Source organism: Drosophila kikkawai, chromosome 3R (assembly GCF_030179895.1).
Source record: "Drosophila kikkawai strain 14028-0561.14 chromosome 3R, DkikHiC1v2, whole genome shotgun sequence".
NCBI lineage: Eukaryota > Metazoa > Arthropoda > Insecta > Diptera > Drosophilidae > Drosophila > Drosophila kikkawai.
Window position 1 is genome coordinate 25932169 of NC_091731.1, and position 18082 is coordinate 25950250.

Below are 18082 nucleotides of genomic sequence, written 5' to 3' on the forward strand. Positions count from 1 at the left end.
TCGATATATAGATATTTTCTGTAATCCCTAGTTTAAACAATGCTGTTAACTGAAATACTCAACTAATCTACTCCTTGAATGAGGGTCAGGTATACCATTTATGCAGACTCTTTTTTTGTTTTCTTTATTCCGAAAATATTAAACCTTTCTTAACATAAAAATTATAGATTTCATCATGATTTATTTATAAATTAAATGGAAAAACAAAACCACAAACGTATGAGAAAGGGGGTGGAAAACTTGAAACTTTAAAGAAAAGCACTCATTGAGCATGATCAATTTTTGTGTTAATAAAAACATAAAGAAATGCTGTAAATATGACAGCCTCAATATACACGCACCCACATTCACGCTCGCTTTCTATCTTAGCTGGTGTTTTAAGTTGACTGCTCCTGCCTCTTCTCTCTCTCTTTCTATATGCTAAAATTTCGATTCACTATTTTACGCTACAACTTCTAGTTAGTATTAGTATAATGTTTACTTGCTGTTGCTCTTATTGATTTCCTTTTTCGGTTTCGGTTAGGCACAAAGTAACTGGTTTTATATTTATATTTCCCTTTTCTCATGGTTCACGCTCTAATTTTACACTCTATTATTTATTTTCTAGTTATATTTAGTGGCTTCTTTACCAACCAATTCATTGAACAGTGTAGGGTGGATCTGTCATAACCCACCCGAGTTACATTTATCATATTTTCATTTATTGCTACAGTTTTGTTCTTGTTGTTGTTCCATTGCATTGTTGTTGTAAATTGAAAAATACAAGAGTGTGTGTGTGTGTCTTCTATATATGTGTCTAAATAGTAAATTCTATTACAGATAAATGTTTATTTGTTTTTGATTTACATTCTACATACACAGACATACAAAATTGTGAGAAAAGGGGCGGGCGTTGTGGAAGTTGTTGTGTTGTTGGAATAAAGCAAATAGCAGGCTTCATCATTCCACTAGAATTTGGAAGCAGTTGCAGCAGCAGAAATAGAAGAAGCAACGAAAAAAAGAAACGAAAAATGTTTAAATCATATAAAAAATATATTACTTTTATTACATAAAGCAGTTTATATAAGCTAAATGAAACTTTTACTAAAATCAGCAATAATACTCCAAGTCATATTAGGTTAGTAACAGCAAAGTTTCCCGTTTCTCTCATAAATTATTCATACATTCTTTAAGCTTTCTTATAGAAATTGAGTGGGGAAATAAATGAAATTAAGCGTGCTTTATACAATGTAAAAATATGTTGGTATATTTCCCTTTCGTTTTGTTTAAATGCAAAAAGTTACCAATTGTAATGTATATGTATGTATAAATCTTGACAACTATGATGTACGTGTTCCTTGAATGATCGATCTCTCTTTAAGCTTACAATTTGGATGAGCATTCAAAATGCTTGATACAAATTTTGGTTCTATACAAGTACAAGTACAAATACAAATTTAATTTTATGTTTTGGTATAACAAATGTTGGAAACATGTTTTTCGATGGTGTGTGATCTCTATCTTTTCTTGCAGGGATTGTATAAAAATCAGATAACCGAATTGTGTAAATTGAACTACGCGTGTCTCTCGGTTGCTCTATGCAGTTCCTCTTTTGTTTCTGTTAGAATATATATAATATAATATGTGTGTGTGTGTGTGGTGTATATAATACGTTTATATAAATAATTAATAATAGTAATCATAATCATTAATTAATTAATTCATCATCTGTTCAATATGCATAACTGTTATTGTAGCTATTGTGGTTGTTGTTGCTGTTGTTGCTCTTGTTGTTTTCTGCAGTAATAATTCATTAGTAATGGTTAAATAAGCGGCTTCTTCTTGGTTGTCAATCAGTTGCCCTTGGTGGCCTCCTTGGCGGCCATAATCAAAGGCGTCAGACTGGCCAATGGACGGGCCAGTTTCAGGAACGGATGCTGGAGTTTATACGGAGAATATATAATATTAATAAGTAGTAAGAATGTGTATATTGAGAGTAGAGCTGAGAAACCCACCTTCAGCAAGTCCATTGCACTGGCTCGCCGCTCCACCTCCACCTCCAGACACTGGTCGAGGAAGTCCTGAAATGCTGCGGACAGCTTGTCTTTTTCTTTAATCTCGGGCTTGCCATTGGTGGCAATGAGGTACAAGGCTTTAAGCGGATTCTCGTTTAAATACGGCGGCTCACCCTCGACCATCTCGATGGCCATAATACCCAGCGACCACAGGTCCACCTAAAGGCACATAAAGGTGACAGTGGTCAATTCTTACATATTTGTAAAAAAAAAGTAAAAAAAGAATCTCACCTTGGGTCCGTACTGCTTCCGGGTGACCACCTCGGGCGCCATCCAGTACGGCGTACCCACCATCGTTGTGCGTTTGGATTGCTCTGGCGAGATCTGCGCACAGAAACCGAAATCAGTCAGCTTGACGGAGCCATCGAGGCCCAGCAGGATGTTGTCACTCTTGATGTCTCGATGAATGACCTGGTTGGCGTGGAGGAACTCCAAGGCTTGCAGCACCTCGCGGCATACGGCCGCTATCTGGCCCTCATCCATGCAGGTCTCCGTAACGACGTCTGTGAGCGAGCCGCCGGGTAGATACTCCATGACCACCCATAGTTCTTCGGACACCAGATAGCTGTCCAGGTAGTTGACAACATTCGGGTGCTTGTTCTCCCGCATCACAAGGATCTCGTTGATGATTAGCTCCTTTTTGGGCTGCTGCGATAGATTCATTTGCTTGATGGCCACCTCCATGCCCGTCGAAGATTCAATCGCGGTGTAAACAGTTCCCGAGGCTCCCTGACCGATCTTCTCCATCTTGGTGTACTTGCGATTCGGATCGCCCACGGAGACGATGGTGCGCAGCTTCTCCAGGATCTCCTCGTCTGACATCTTCTTCTTCTTGGCATTGGCCGCTCGCGTATTCGGCGTCACCGCGGCCGCCGATGCTGCCTGTGGCACGGCTATCTGATTGCCAGCCGCCGGCGGAGGAACAGCTGCCGCCGTCGTGTCTGGCGTATACAGATCTGATGATCCAGCAGTAGCGGGTGTGGGTGTGGCGGGCGTTATAATTGGCGGCAGGGGAACCGCAACCGGAAGCGGAACGGTCGAGTTACGGGCGGAAGACGTTGGCGTCGGCGTTGGACAATGGATCGAAGGCAGGCCGTGTGGCAGGTGCGTGGTGGCATCGTCGTCGTGGAACGATGGAAATGATGAAAAGGAGGAAGCAGAGGAATGATGATTAGTCGTTGTTGTTGCTGTGGGGGCTGCTGTAGCTGTTTCTGCTGTTGCAGTGGTGGCTGTTGCTGCCTCGACAAGGCTACCACGCGGCGCTGCTGGAGCAGGAGCAGGAGCAGTAGTGGTAGTGGTAGTACAACTAGGGTTAGTAGCAGACAAAAGAGAAGCAGCAGCAGTTGTTGTTGCTGCTGCCGTTGCTGATGTTGTTGTTGTTGATGTTGCATCGATGCCTTCTGTTTCTGCTCTTGCTGTGGTTGTTGGGGATGTTGGAGCTGTCGTCGTTGCAGTTGTTTTTTTTTTTTGTTTTTTTTTTTTTTAGCAGCAATTAGAAGCAGAACAAAACAGAACAGAACACAGAGAGGCGATACAAATACCAAAATACACATACATTAAATATTTAATTAGCATTATCGACCACAAATAGTTCATTAGTTACAGCAAAAAGCCAACAACAAAGAGAAGTTCTTCACGGCACATCAAAGCCCCCCCCCACGGGGTAGCGACATGAGACCGTGCGACATATCTCCGCCAAACTAAAAATGAGCTATGACGTTTAAAAGCAACATAACTTCGGGTGGTGAAATGTCGTTAGTTGGCGGAGATATTTCGCTTGAAAACGACAAAACTCCGCAAAAAAAAGCGAAATATTTCCGCTCGAAAAAGGTATCAGGCGGAGATATGTCGTTAAGCCCCCCTACGAAGCCCTGGCAGGAGATTGGGATTATTTAATTCAAGTATATATGGATATATTTTCCATATGCCTAAGTTATCTGCTTAAAATTTTCTTCCTTCTTCTTCAAATACAAGTCCTTAAAGCTGTCCTTTTCTGAACTTGCTGCCAGGGCTCTTTATTGGGCTGATAAAACTGATAGAATCCACATATCCTAATGCGACACTCACTTGCGTTGTTCTTGTTCTTGTCCAGCGTCGTCGTCGCATTGTTGTGCATCAAGGGTGACGCCGTCGGCGTTGCCATTCCACCCGGCGCTCGATGATTCTGCAGCGGCGTTGTGGGCGTGGTCGCAGGAGCCGCTGGCATGGGCATGCTAATGGCTGGCGGCATCGGTTGCAGCTCCTCGATGGGCCGCGTATAGATGGATTTCGTACGCTCGGGCCTAGAGGCCACCGGCGGTGGCGGCGGCTGCTGTTGCTGTAGTTGCTGCGGATGATGTGGATGCTGCGGTCCTAGCATGTCGTCCTCATTGGCGGATGAATGTTGCGATGTGGAGGAGGAGGCCGTATGGCCGCCAAAGTTGTACGAGTGCGACTGACTGATGCCAATGTGATGCTGGTTGTGGTGCTGGTGCAACTGTTGCTGCTGCTGCTGCTGCTGGAGGAGATGCTGCTGCTGTTGTTGCTGCTGCTGCTGGTAGTGGTTTCCCAGGATTTGTCCAGCGACAGCCACATTATTGGCATTGGGTCCTAGGGTCATGCTGCCCAGTTGCACTCCAATCAGGTTTCCGCCACTGTTAGAGCCATGGAGCTCCGAGTCCGTGGGCGTGCTGCTGGGACTGCTGCTGCTGACGCGGCTAAGCGAAGAACCTGCCAAAAGTAATCAACACTCTTAATACACGTATCCAGATTTGAGTTACCCGAGTTACCCACCTGAATGCGTCGTAATGGCATTTGTCATGTACTTGGAACTTGGCCTCTGTTTGGTTGTATTATCGAACCACTTGAGCACATCGAGCACGGCCTGGGGATTCTTCTTCTGCTCCTGCTTGCTGATGTTCGAGTTCATCAGCAGACGCGCCCACGCCTCTGGCATGCCCTGTAAGAAGGAGAACAGATCAATTAGATTCACGGTAGTCTCGGGGAGCAAGCAAAAGGTCCTGGAGCACAGGTATATGAGAGCACATCGAAGAGGCGAAAGGGTTTAAGGGTAAATTCTAGGACTTTTGGAAACATCAATGTTCGGACAACGATTCCGATGGGGCTTTTTTGGGGATATATGAAAAGCCAGCGACTAAAAGCATTTCATCTACAAAGTCTAGGCTCAGCCATCTTGCAAAGTAAGTGTGTGTGTGTGTGGTGTGTTCGGTGTAATGTTGTGTGGACTAGCGTAGGAAGAATATAGTGTGATAACAAACACATGGAAGGAACACGATCGTAACGAACGAAACGTAAACTATGAGTAATGCCGATCGAACTTGAAACAAACACCGAATCGTCTAATGGACAGACAAAGGAACACAATGGAGGTGTAATACTTTTTGAGTAAATAATGAAGGCAAGTTCCTTGGCGTTAGTCTTCGAGTTTACTTACTTTCATTGGCAGCTTGAAATTATAATGGATAATAGAAAATCGGTATAGAGCACATATGTATGTAACGCGAGAGAGAGATAGAGAGACAACAGATTGTATGTACAAATATGTATATGTTTAAAGAGTACTTTATTTATGTAACTGGAAAGCGCCGAAAGGGAAGCAAATATAATACGACAATCCTGGGTTTAACAGAGGTACTGTTTAGGTGGATATTTGTATATATAACAATCAATCCTCGCTTTCTTACAGAAAAATTCATATAATTATTCCCCAAATCTTAGTCTATCCAAAAACTCCAAGATTGTCGTTAAACTAAACTTAAAAACGTTTGCATATAAAAATAATTCATATTTATATTTTTTTGAAAAGCTTAACAAATGGTGGACATAAAAGCATTGAGAACCGAAGATGTCCGATTTGCTATTCTTAGACGGCAAGCCATAAACATAATGGCGAGGCAAACACGGGCATAAGGTATCCGGAACTAAACATAATGGCAAACTCACCGTAAACTCGCCGGTCACGGCATCGAAGCCCACATGGACCGTATGCTCAAAGTTCGTGGGATATGAGATGTTCGGCTTGGAGTCCGTGTGCGAGGGCTTGGAGCCCTTAATCTTGCTCTTAAGCGTCTTCTTCTTGCGATCGGCGTCGTCGGGTTCTTTGGGGGAAAAGGGAAAGCAGCACATGGTTAAGCGGACCAACGGTGTCCACATGATGCGTACAACTGTTCGAATCGTACTCACCTTTGGGCAGCGGACGCATATCGGGCGGAACATCGCCGCTGCCGCCGCCTCCGCCGACACCACCTCCCGCAGATCGCTCAATGCCACCTCGGTTGCTGGTGAGGCGCACGGGTGGCGCCGGCGGTTTGTCTTCCTCGCTGGACATGCCGTTTTCTTCTGCCTCTTCGTCTACGTCTGCCGCTTCGTCTTTCTGTTTATTCTCCTGCTTCCTCCGCCGCCTCTACGTCTAGCGCCTCTTAATTCACAGCTGTTCTAAGGCCAGAAACAGCTGTTGAGATACAGAGAGGAAAAGAGAGTGAGTCGGAGAGAATTTATCGTTAGTTCAAATATTATAAAGGCGACAAGATGAATCTCATTTTAATACCGAAAACAAATCTGTTAAATGCGGAATGGAATATTTTTAAAGTCATTAATCTTTTGTTTTTAATCATTATCACTTGAAATTCAACTCAAGACCAAGGGATTATATTCCGAATTCTAACGAAATCATTAAATAAAAAGGTTTTTGTCGAAATACTTAAATTTTGTTTATGATTTTTCTTTAAAGTTGAAAACACTCATAAAGCGATCACATTAAATATTAAAAATTACTTCTTAGGAAATGTTCTTAAAATCTGCACCAGTTTATATTCTTAGTAAACATGGTATAAAATCCACCTAATAGAACTAAAAACGGGAACACTGCCCAAGTGATTCAATCCTCTGAGTATTTCCCTGACTTTCATTCTTCTCTTATCTATCGCGAAAATAAATGTAGCGCAGCTTATCTTACTATGTATTATATATATACATTTCGTTTTTTATTTGTCGCCCTATTGCAGTCGCGTCATAAGGTTCCGCAAAACTTAACATTTGTCATAAAAGCGGCAAGGAAACGATTGTTTGAATATATATAATGTACATATTTCCCGAATATACACGGACAACGTCGTGTATTTCACAGAATTCGGCACACAATTATACAACTTTTGCCACTTTAATAATTTTTTTTTTTCGCAATCTTGGTGAAGATCACGTCAAAATTGTATGCTCTCGAATTTTTGGCATGCGAAAAACATTTTGTTTTGCTTTTTTAAAATGGTTTAGACACCCACTCACTCTCGGGGACTCTTGCAGAAGAGCAGAAATACGGCGAGAGTTATAAATTTTTCAATATCGGCCGTCCGGCGAACTGAATCGGACTGTCGGCGCTGCCTCCGCTCAGTGCTCAATGCCTTCGCCTTCCATCGGTAGGCCGCCGTCTCTCCCGCTCAGCAGTGAGTGTCACTGCCACTAGAGCAGCCGGCAAAGTGCCCCAGACGACAACAACCAGAAAAGCCTATCGCTCATAAGAGAACGGAGAATCGTAATCGTAGAGAGCATGTCTGGGAAGAATTGAGACGAAGTCTGGGCACAGTGCTTGAAAAGCGTCTTTTACTTGACTAAAAGCATCTTCTTTGGCAATCTTTTAATTGTAGAATTGTTGAAAAAATTGAATGGAATTCGCTAAAATTCTCAACAGGTTCTAGTTTGAGCCGTGAGATAAATAATAAGAGAAAAGAAATGGGTACCAACGACTTTTTATTACCAAAACTGTCCAAAGATCATGAGTTTATTTAAATAATCGGGTTTTCGGCTTAATAAAAGTGCAATTGATTCTAGATTGCTATAGCGGAACCCCACTGTACAATGTCCAACCAATTTTAACGGTACACACGGTGCGCTCTCTCCCACTCCCGTTCTGGCCCACGCCTGCGATCGGGGGTCGTAAAAAATACGATGCGATAACAAAAGTGGCTTCGATTAGCGCACGAAACAAAAACAAAGCATCTCACGCATTTGGAATTACAGCAACACAAAAGAGGAAATTAAACGCTGGCGACAACAACAAAACTTCAAGAGTGTGTGTGGGCGGCAACGCAGCCAAACATATGACCAACCTGAGAGAGAGAGAGATGTGGTGGGGAGAACCGAGAGCAAGAGCTGGGCGACGTTGGCGCCTGTCTGCTTTTGCCGGCTGACGTCGACTGCGCTGCTTTTATGATTCATTTATCAACGTCAAAGCGTTAAGAGTCAATGCAACTAACGGGAGACGCAAGGAGGCAACTGAAGGGTGTGCAGCATAGTGTGAAATTTCTGGGCAAACAGCAACAATCAGTACAGCGGTGGTCAAATTAATAAAGATTATAAATACAAATGAAAGAAGTTCCTATTAAACTGCAGTTTTAAGGAGACTTCAATATCAATACCCAACGCTATAAAAGGAAAATGTATAGCCAACAGTATTTCTTATCTGTCAGAATAGGGGGGCAATATATCAATAGCGCTGTAAAATGTAGCCTATAAAAGTGCAGGGCCTATAAATAACAATGAGATCTTACGGACAGTAGGTATTCAAGTTCGCGGACTTGTGATTCCCAACAAATATAAATAACTTAACAAACAAATACGGAAGTTAAACCCTGAATAAAAACATATCTTACATTTCCAGCACTATTAACTTGCCCAGATCTGTGTATCTGCACTATTTGTAGGTTTGTTGGCTGCTTGCCGAGAGATCTATACAGGCATACATAGGTAATTTTTCGTTTTTAGATCAAGAGGCAACAACAAACTTTTCGGGAGCGTGTGGGCGCCCAGAATTGGGTTAACGGTGTACCGCATTGGACTGCTTTTGTTTGTTGTTGGTGCTGCTGCCAGTCGAACTTCAGGTAAAATCAATAAAATATTTTTTGTTCATACTGCAGAGCCTAATGCAGAATTATTCCCTAATGAGCAAGGCACACTATACACAGACAACCACTCGCACAGGAAGCTCGACAACACTTGCGGCATTTAAATTAGTGACAGTGACAGAAGGGGGGGGACGGCGGACGCGAGGAAGAGGACTCTCGAGTGGTGCAGGCATAGAGGTGCATGTTGCAACAACGGCTGCAGAAACAACTACAAACATGGCGTGTTGCAAGTGCATTGAGTGGCGCTGCTGGCTCCAAGTGCTGAAAGAAGCCACAAGCATATGCAGACGACTTCTTCGCCATGTTCATGCGGAACAGGGAAACGCAATAACTCTTTAAAATGGAAAATAAGGTAACATATTGCTTACAAGAACTAAATGTACATAGTTCTATTGGAAGTAATTAAGGGCTTTAGACGGGTATGTTCCCTGTGAGGGCGGCAGATGAAGAGCTTTTTAAACTTGAAGTTCTTCTGCCAAATATATAGGAAACTCTGTGTTACATCTTCTTCAAGAGAGTGAAATGGAAATGTCATTATCCGCGCGATCTTCTCGATTTCCCACGCATAACCGAGGGATGGCTGGCTAGCCAGCTACCTCTCTGCGGCGCTGCGACGTTGTCTATTTTGGTTTTGGACGCCAGCCGAAAGCAGCAGGCGGAAATGCTATGCCTTTTATATATTTCTCTTTGCAGTTCCCTTCTTTAGCCACTTCCCCACGCCCGCCGACCCCCTCTCCCAGGCACCGTTGTTACCTGTGACCGTGCTAAACAAATATGTTTTTCCATAAGGAAAATGGATTGGGGGTGAATGGGGAGGGGGAATGGGGACAAATGGACATGTGCCGTTGGGGGCTAACTGTTAAATGCCAAATCGACTGCGAAATGTTCTTAGTGCTTTATGTAAATGTCTTGTGTCTTGTTTTGTCACGTTTGCTTCTTTTTTTGCCGCATTGCACGTGTGTGGGTTAACGGGAGGAGTTGCGGTGGTGGGGTCGAAGCACATGGGTCACCCTATAGGGGCAGCAGCTTGTTGACATTTTTCTCAAACATTATTTTTATGCTGGAGAAACGGGAGCAGCAATGTGTTAATCCCAAATAATGTGGCAGGGAGGCGGAAACCACTTGAATAGTTTCTTAATCCAGGGAAAACACTCACACATAGGCACAAACATAGTGTTTATGTGTGGGGGAAAAATCAATGTGTGCAACCTCCTGAGCCTGTAGCTGTATGTGCGCCACTGTGTTTGTGTTGGAAGCCAGACCAATTGGACTAACGGTGCACTCTCTTTTTATGAATGAAACTCCCTGCTCCTCCCACCATTCCCCCTCCACAAATACCTTACACTTTAACTCACTGCAGGTACACATGTATGTCTTGGTTGCGTTTGCTTGCCCGGGTCACCCTGTTCGGCGCTTGCAGTCGAAGAAGCGTTTAGAATTTATTGCTGGGCCCCCACTTTTCCGTTGGCTTCTTGAAGTTTTCCGAGCCCACAACACTTCAGTGCACACTCGCACACACACACTCACGCACGCACAACACACACTCGGTATTGTTTTCCCGTTTTCTCTTGTGTGGTGTCATTAATGGCCGACAGCAGGAAAAGCCAACCAAACAGTTCGAAAGCGGCGACGAGTCTCGAATTTGGCTTGAGTTCGGCAACGCGCGCACATTCCGCCCACTTGTTAAACCAAGAAACTAGCTTACATTATCCACGATCTCGTTAAATATAGTATGAAAAATAATTACAGAAAGACGGCCGCAGCAGACAATGTAGCGATGGCAAAAATATATCAATACATCAATATATCGATATTTTTCTATAATATTTGTATCGTGATATTTTTATCGAATATGGCTTTTGTTTAACTATATTTTTTGATACATGCTGTTTTTTAGAATCAATGAAAATGGGCATGAAGAAATCAAAGGTTTTTCTAATCAATAAATGTGCAGTCAGTTGAAATCCAATAAGAATACTTTATCGAGCTGGCAGAGCCAGTGTATCGTTTTAAGTGTGCCCAGATTGCTGAGGTGAGAAAATCCTGGCCTTTTCTGCAGAATTTTTAGCATTATACAGTTGGTAGAATTTTAATATTCAAGTCCAAACATTTAAGAAAAACATATAATTTTGTATAAAAACTCATTAAATAGACTGAAACTGCTGCTGAAAAGGGTGATCATGGCCAACGTGGAATCTATGATTGTGGAGGAGAAGCCGCAAGTTAAGCAGATTGACCGTGAGAAGGTTTGTTTTGAGGGAACCGGCGTGGGGTTGGGCGTGTTTTTCGTATATTTAAACTTGTTTCTTTAATTTCCCTGGTCTTTGCAGACCTGCCCGCTGTTGCTACGCGTATTCTGCTCGACCGGACGCCACCACTCCGTCTCGGAGTACACGTTCGGCAATGTGCCCAGCAACGAGCTCCAGATCTACACCTGGCAGGACGCCACTCTGCACGAGCTGACCTCACTGGTGCGCGACGTCAATCCGGATACGCGCAAGAAGGGCACCTACTTTGACTTCGCCGTGGTGTACCCGAACTTCCGGAACGGACACTTTCTAATGCGCGAAATCGGGGTTACCTGCACCGGGCAGAAGGGCATCGACGACAACAAGACACTGGCCCAGGCCAAATTCAGCATCGGTGACTTCCTGGACATCTCGATCACACCGCCGAACCGGCTACCTCCCACCGCCAGACGCCAGCGCCCCTACTGATGATGATGGATGCGCCGCCGATCTCTACAAACTAATAATCCTTTTTTATTCTTTCACTTGACACTCAATGAAGTATGGACATAATTATAAGTGGAATACAAATTAGAAGACGACCTACGTGTACGAGCTGCTTGACTTAAGGGACTATACTGCGAGCTGGTGGCTATCAGTTCCGGTAGATGCTGTTCGGGCGCTTCGACTTCTTCTTGCCCAGCTGCGTCATATCGATCTCCAGGCCGTTGGGCAGCACGGCGCGGTTCTCCTCGTAATTGATGAAGCCGTTCTCCTGCAGCTCCTCCTCGTTCTCGCGGGCATTGGGATCGCACTTGATTCCTGTCTCGTAGTGATATTCGCGCTTGTTGCCATCGGGATCAACGTAGCCGTAGGTGCCCCTAGGGGATGAGAATACGTTTATAGATGGATTTGGTTTTGATATCATTACGCTGTACTCACTTGGTGATGCAGTCGGTTCCGATTAACTCCTCTTTGAAGGATCCATCATCGTTTTCGTAGCCCCAGGTGATGCTTCCATCCTCGTTCTCCTCGCGCCACTTTCGGATGGTCTGGGCCACGGGTCGCTGACGTCTCTGCTGCTGCTCGCCACGCTCGTCCTGCAGTTGATTCTGGTCGATGATTGGACGTGGTTGAACGGGCTTGGGACGTGGTCTAGCCACTGGCTGCGGTGCTGGTGGCTCAGGACGGAAGGCTGCTGGTGGCGCTGGTCTCGTCCGGATCACAGCCACCCTTTGCGGCTGAGGTGGCGGCGGAGGTGGTGGCGGAGCAGCTGCCGTGGGCGTTGGTCGCTCCAAGCCGAACCTCTGGGAGTTCTCGAACCGTCCGATGCCGAAGTCATTAAAGGCGGCTGGCCGGTTCAGAGGCGTTGGAATGGAGGGGCGTTCGGCGGGGAAGCGAGGAGGAGCGGGCAGGATGGCCGCGGGCTGAGAGTCCTCGTTCTGGAGGAACTGCTGCACGGGCGATGGCTGCTCGACGGGCTGCTGGCCGGCAAGGAAAGCGGCGGCTGCCTGCTGGAACTGCGATTGCTGGGCCTGGGCCAGCTGCTGTTCCCTCAAAAGATTCGGCAGATACGGCTCCGGTTGCTCATCCTCCGCCGCCTCAGTGACTGGGCGCTCCTCAATAGCCACGCGCTGCGTCACCGCTGGCAGGATGGCGTTTTGTTGGCGCAGCGACGGTCCCGGACGACGGACCCTTAGCACGGGCTGACGGTGTGGCAGTTGGCCAGGTGATGGCACAGCTCCGGGGATGCTTAAACGCTGCGGGTAGTTCTGGGCCTCGGCCAAAGCGAGGGCGCTGCACACGAGCTGCAAGTGAATTGGAGTCATTCATTAGTGGAGGCCATACAAGGACCGAGACTGTGCCAATTGTCGGAACAAGGCAGTCAGCCGCCTTTGGCAAGAGCATGCCGCACGTGGCCAAGTTGCTCCAAGCATTTGGCTCTGCCCCTTTTTAAACGTTTTTATTTGGTAAGTTTTTTAGTTGGTTGGGCAAACGACAACGGTTTCTTAGAATTCTCTTTGACAGTTTTTTGACGGTTTTGGGGGCGGAAAACCCCAATCTTAATTGGTAAATTAATTCCAAAAAATTTGTCAATAAGTTAGCTTAAGGTTTGAAAATGTATTTGCTTTGCAAATAGTTTAATTGTGAAATTTGCGTTAGTTTTGATTTCTTAGGTGCTCCTTTTAGGTTTAATTCGCCATTAAGCTTGGTTTTACACATTCGTGAAAGAATTAGTTATTGGTTCTTTTAGTTTTAATTTCCATCTAGCATTCTTTATTTTTACTGTAACAACTTTTAATTTCAGAAAATTCAGGACTACCTTTCCAGCTTTCCGCTTCGGTGGCAGACACACACTTTTCAGGTAGCTGGCTCAACTCACACCTCCGTAGAAACTGGTTTAAAGTTTATCAACCGCTTTATGTACAGCGCCAACAATTTGTAATTGTAACGGTGTGGTGCTGCCACCAACAACAATTGTGGCAATAATGTAATGGCAGTAAATGTGGAACATAAAACAAATCGCGATTTCTGCCCCGCCTCGCTGCCGATCGATCATAAAAGCCGAAACCCAAAGCCAAAAACCAAAGCCAAGACAAGCCAAGCCGAGCTCTGAGCCAGTAACGAAACTAAAAATAAAAAAAAAAAAAATAACAGAAGAAAAACGAAAACATTTCAGACTTGCCGTCTGAGTTGCGTAATTTGCATGGCCCGCCGAGTTATGCGACTCTCTTGGCGGCGGCGGCATGTGGCATGTGGCAAACACATTGGCCAAAAAGTTTCCGGTCCGCGAAAGAAGTCAAAGTCTAGGACAAGTGACCGACTAGCGACTACCGAGTTGTTGCTTACCGTTTTTAGCCACGATCTCGGTGTTTCGGCTTTTAATTAGCCGTAGTCTTTGTTCATTACACAATTCTAAATACTCTGTGAGTATGTGGCCGGCTTATTGCCTTTGAGTCTCGCTTTCGGTTTCAGTTTCAGTTTACATCTGGCCACGGATCCGATAACTTTTTGCCCCACTTTATATATAGGAATCACTGGAGTTGGGGAAGTAAATAAAAGTCAATACGGAATTACGATTTCCATTAGAGTTCTTCACACTATTGGAAATCTCAGCTGGGCTTTGGCCAGAAATGGTTGGTCAGTAAAAGGCTATTATGTTGGGTAATATGATAATATGTGATTAAAAAATAAGCAGATTTTTTGGGTTTGGACTTTTGGACAATCCTTATATTAAGGCATACAAATACTTATTATTTTTAAAATTAACATAAAGAATAAAATGGAAATAATTTTGGCTAACAACCATGGACCAATAATTATGGTAAATAATTAAAAAAATAGATTTCAATTTTAGTAAAGATTTAATGAAATAAACGTACTATTTCTTAAGCACATAATCCCAGGTACCAAATACTAACACTTCAAATAGTTCACACAACTAAACTCCAGCATTTTTATAATGATTTTCCAATTAATATTTTTACAATTTCAACGACCTCTTAAAGTCACTAAACCCCATTATTTAATTATCAAATATTTCCCAGTGGGCATACAAATAGTCCACTGTGTGCTTTTGTCTCCCATAATTCAATTGTTCAAACATGGATAGCTTTTTTTCAGGTTTATAATCAATCGGTTCAATGAAGCCTTCGGCTCATGCAGATTTTGTTATGTGTTGCAGGCAGTCAACACATTTTTCAGCTCTTGTTGTTGCTGTTCCATTATTATTATCCATTACTTTCCTGTATTTGAGCCACTGGCCTGGCCATTCAAGCTGAACATTCCAGTGGCTTGGCTGGCTGCCCAACTACCTGGTCAAGTGAACTACTTGGCTTTATAGCTAATGAAAAGCCAGGCCAGCCAGTGGTACAGTGAGGCAAGGCCTGGCAGACACTTGCAGCCATTTATTTGGGGTGCATTGCTCGGCGGGGAACTTGATTTGGTTTAATTGCTTTCATGACTCCGCCTTGCGTCTACGTCGCAGTTCAAGGAAACCGACAAAAATTTCGAAGCCATGTGTGAGTGCAATGGAAGGTGTTCCCGTCGTCTCTCGAAACCGAACCAGGTGAGGCCAAGCCCAGGCCCCAGCTGGAATGGTTCAGATCGGTTCGTGGGCGTAGTCGCTGGCGGAGGAGCATCATCAGCGAAAAGACAACAAAAGATGATGGTGCAGACGGCCGGTGGTCCATCATTAGTAACAATAACTTGGCTAAGGACTCCTGGAATAATGGCCTGGCCTTGACTGGACAACGCTGGCTATTGACCGAACGAAATTGAAATCGAAATCCCAGGCGAACACAGAAAAAAATTGAAGAAAAGTTGCCACTTGCAAGGCATTTTTGAAAACATTTAATTGTGTTTCTTAAAAAATATACTTTTGACCTTCCATCATTTAAGAGATTTACTTTTCATTATTATTTTAATTTAAATTAAGTCAAAACTGACCCTCAATTCAAGTCTATATTTTTCGCTGTGCAGGAGTCCGAGCTCGTCGATCTGGGATAGTTGCCAGTGCACTTTCGAGCCGGCTTCAGTCTCTCGGATATGTAACACTTTAGCATGTATAAAGACTTATTTCTTATTTATGTAGGTTTATGTATATACCATACACCCGTTCATTACGTAATCCTCGAGCTCAGTGCACACTACGCCCAACTGCGTTGCCGTGTGGGCCTGTATCTGTATCTGTATCTGAATCTGCGGCAGCAACTGCATCTTGAGGTGGAGTGTGCGTGCCGAGAATTTGCATCGCTCCCTGGCTGCCTTGGGTGCGTTTTAGTGGATCTCGATTGGCCACAACTAGTTATTAACTGCGACCTTGATACACATATACTCGTAACCTGAAGCTCACAGCACAATAACGTGTCGTGACGAACTGCGCCCGAAAATAACCGGCAAATTAAGTGTTTCTTGTCATTAACAATTCATTTTCTGGTCCAAATTTTTGGCGAACTCATTAGGCCATATCCACAATTCGGCCAAGCCACAACAAGTCAATCAATCAATCAATCAAGCAATGGCATGAAAAATCTTATTAGATTCGCTAATTTATGGGGTTTTCAAGAGTTACAATTATTTAGTGGAAAAATTATGGAAGGATTGCAGCAAGGAGGCAACAGATTAGAGACTCTGTTATTAGAATGATTATTTATTGTTACGTTTATATTTATTTATTTTTTATTTTTCCGATTCTTTTTTAAATATTTGTTCTAGTTTTAAAGTTAAATTGAAGATAAAATTAAAGGTTAAAAATATCTTTTAATGCTACTTTTTCGCATTTTCAATAGGGATTCCTAAATTTCATCATCAAAAAGCAAGAAATAAAGATTTAAATAATTATCTTTTCATTTGTAAAAACAAATTTGACTTGAAAATTATTTACTCGTTAAGGAAACAAAGCTCAATTATTGTTTTATACTTCTTCTCTCTGTCTTTTTAGATTTCAGCGATTGTAGCCGCAATTAATTTAATTTATTTAATCCATTATTGACAATTTATCAGCTTTGTGCAGTGGCAAATTCCTTTCAAACAACAAATTGAACTTAAGCCAATTGTGAGTCCATTTTGCGAGCTGAGTTTTTGGGTTAATGGGTAGGGTGGAGGGAAATAGGGGGAGTAGGGGGAGTTTTGGCAGACTTAAGGTGGAGCTGGGCCTGAAGCCAACAAATGCTCGTTAAAATTTCTGACCCGAGGGCTGCCTGGGTTGGGTAATTCCTCAAATTCCTCATTCTTTGCAAGACAATTGCTGGGTGATTGTATCGCGTATTTATGATGCGAGTGCTTTTGTGCCCAGAGTCTGATCTCTGATTTTATGATCAAATGAAATGTCAGTTGGCCAACATTAATTGCTAATTGCATTGCATTGACTCGGTCACTTTCTATAAAATGCAAATAAATACGAGTAGCAAACGTCTCAATCTGCGATTGAATGCGCGTTTTTAAGCTGGCAACCGAATGACCTTCAACTAGCAGCACTATTTTTTTACGTGTGAATCATAAATGGCTTATAAACTGCTCACTCGCCAGCAGGGAACACACAGGCACTGGTTAATCCTCCGACTTACCGCGATTAGTTGGAGTTTCATGGTGGATCCGGTGGCACTGGCACTGGCTCCTCTTCGCTGTCCCAGTTTGTGGCAACACTTCCGCAAGGTATAATATATTCCCGAAATTAGTGGACTAACCGCAGGGCACTGGTTCTTATTGGCCAGACGCTGATCGCTCAAATGCTGGGCCCGCCAGGTGCGCAGACGGTTTTATAGCCGCTGCTCCGGCTACAGCTCTGGCTCCAGCTCCAAGCGGAGCTTTAGCCAGGCGCGGGAAATTTATGTGAGGCGTGTGCTTGGCATGCTTGGATATGCAACTGAATGCCTAGGCCGAAAGTGGAGCGCATCTCTCGATGAAGTAACGAAAGTGACAGGGCATTAAGCCCACTTTTTTCTTTATTTTTCGCACTCATTTGTGGACATGAGAATGGTTTGACTCGATCAGCTCCGGGAACGTGATGTAGTTTTAAATTACTTTTACCGCCTCCAGCGAGGTCCGTTAAAATATGGTTTGCTGGCAACGCTACAAATCAAGCTTTTCAGTAGGGCTAAAAGCAGACAAAGTAATGCCAACGGAGCGTATGCGCAATGGTTGTTGCCCTGGCTGAAGGACAGTATAGCAAAGTTAGCAGTGTTTCAAACCAAAAGTGTGAAAGACTTGGTTTTATAGCAACGTTTAATTAATTTTTACTTTAAGGAAAAGGATTATATTATTTTATCAAACTAACAAATAAGTTTATAAACTAAAGCAATTTTTAAATTAATTGTTTTTAAATTAAATTAAATTAAAGTAATTTATTAATTTAATTTAATTTATTAAGAAAGAAGAAGTCAGCAGAAATTTAAGTATGTCT

General features: G+C 43.6%; 3 protein-coding genes across 8 annotated transcripts; 1 reads left to right on the plus strand and 2 right to left on the minus strand.

Annotated features, from left to right (window-relative positions):
- Positions 1-1013: 1013 nt before the first annotated feature.
- On the minus strand, positions 1014-10746 carry Pak (serine/threonine-protein kinase PAK 3-like protein). 6 transcript variants are annotated; one of them, XM_041775590.2, is made up of 8 exons: positions 10698-10746; positions 6237-6504; positions 5997-6151; positions 4827-4992; positions 4122-4763; positions 2286-3493; positions 1995-2213; positions 1014-1916 (listed from the first exon to the last, which is right to left on the minus strand). In XM_041775590.2, exons 2-8 carry the CDS (start codon positions 6379-6381, stop codon positions 1833-1835), a joined length of 2619 nt encoding a protein of 872 aa, XP_041631524.1. In that variant the 5' UTR covers positions 6382-6504; positions 10698-10746; the 3' UTR covers positions 1014-1832. The 6 variants fall into 6 exon arrangements, with proteins under 6 accessions (XP_041631524.1, XP_070142756.1, XP_041631522.1 ...); XM_070286655.1 differs by having other exon boundaries at positions 2286-3010; positions 10656-10738; XM_041775588.1 differs by having other exon boundaries at positions 10656-10738.
- A 276-nt stretch (positions 10747-11022) lies between these two features.
- Positions 11023-11780, plus strand: Bin1 (histone deacetylase complex subunit SAP18). The gene is made up of 2 exons (XM_017175828.3): positions 11023-11196; positions 11281-11780. The coding sequence occupies exons 1-2, from the start codon at positions 11131-11133 to the stop codon at positions 11665-11667; spliced, it is 453 nt and encodes a 150-aa protein (XP_017031317.1). The 5' UTR covers positions 11023-11130; the 3' UTR covers positions 11668-11780.
- On the minus strand, positions 11775-17395 carry LOC108080923 (proline-, glutamic acid- and leucine-rich protein 1). The gene is made up of 3 exons (XM_070287317.1): positions 17247-17395; positions 12121-12986; positions 11775-12059 (listed from the first exon to the last, which is right to left on the minus strand). Exons 1-3 carry the CDS (start codon positions 17265-17267, stop codon positions 11834-11836), a joined length of 1113 nt encoding a protein of 370 aa, XP_070143418.1. The 5' UTR covers positions 17268-17395; the 3' UTR covers positions 11775-11833.
- Positions 17396-18082: the final 687 nt, after the last annotated feature.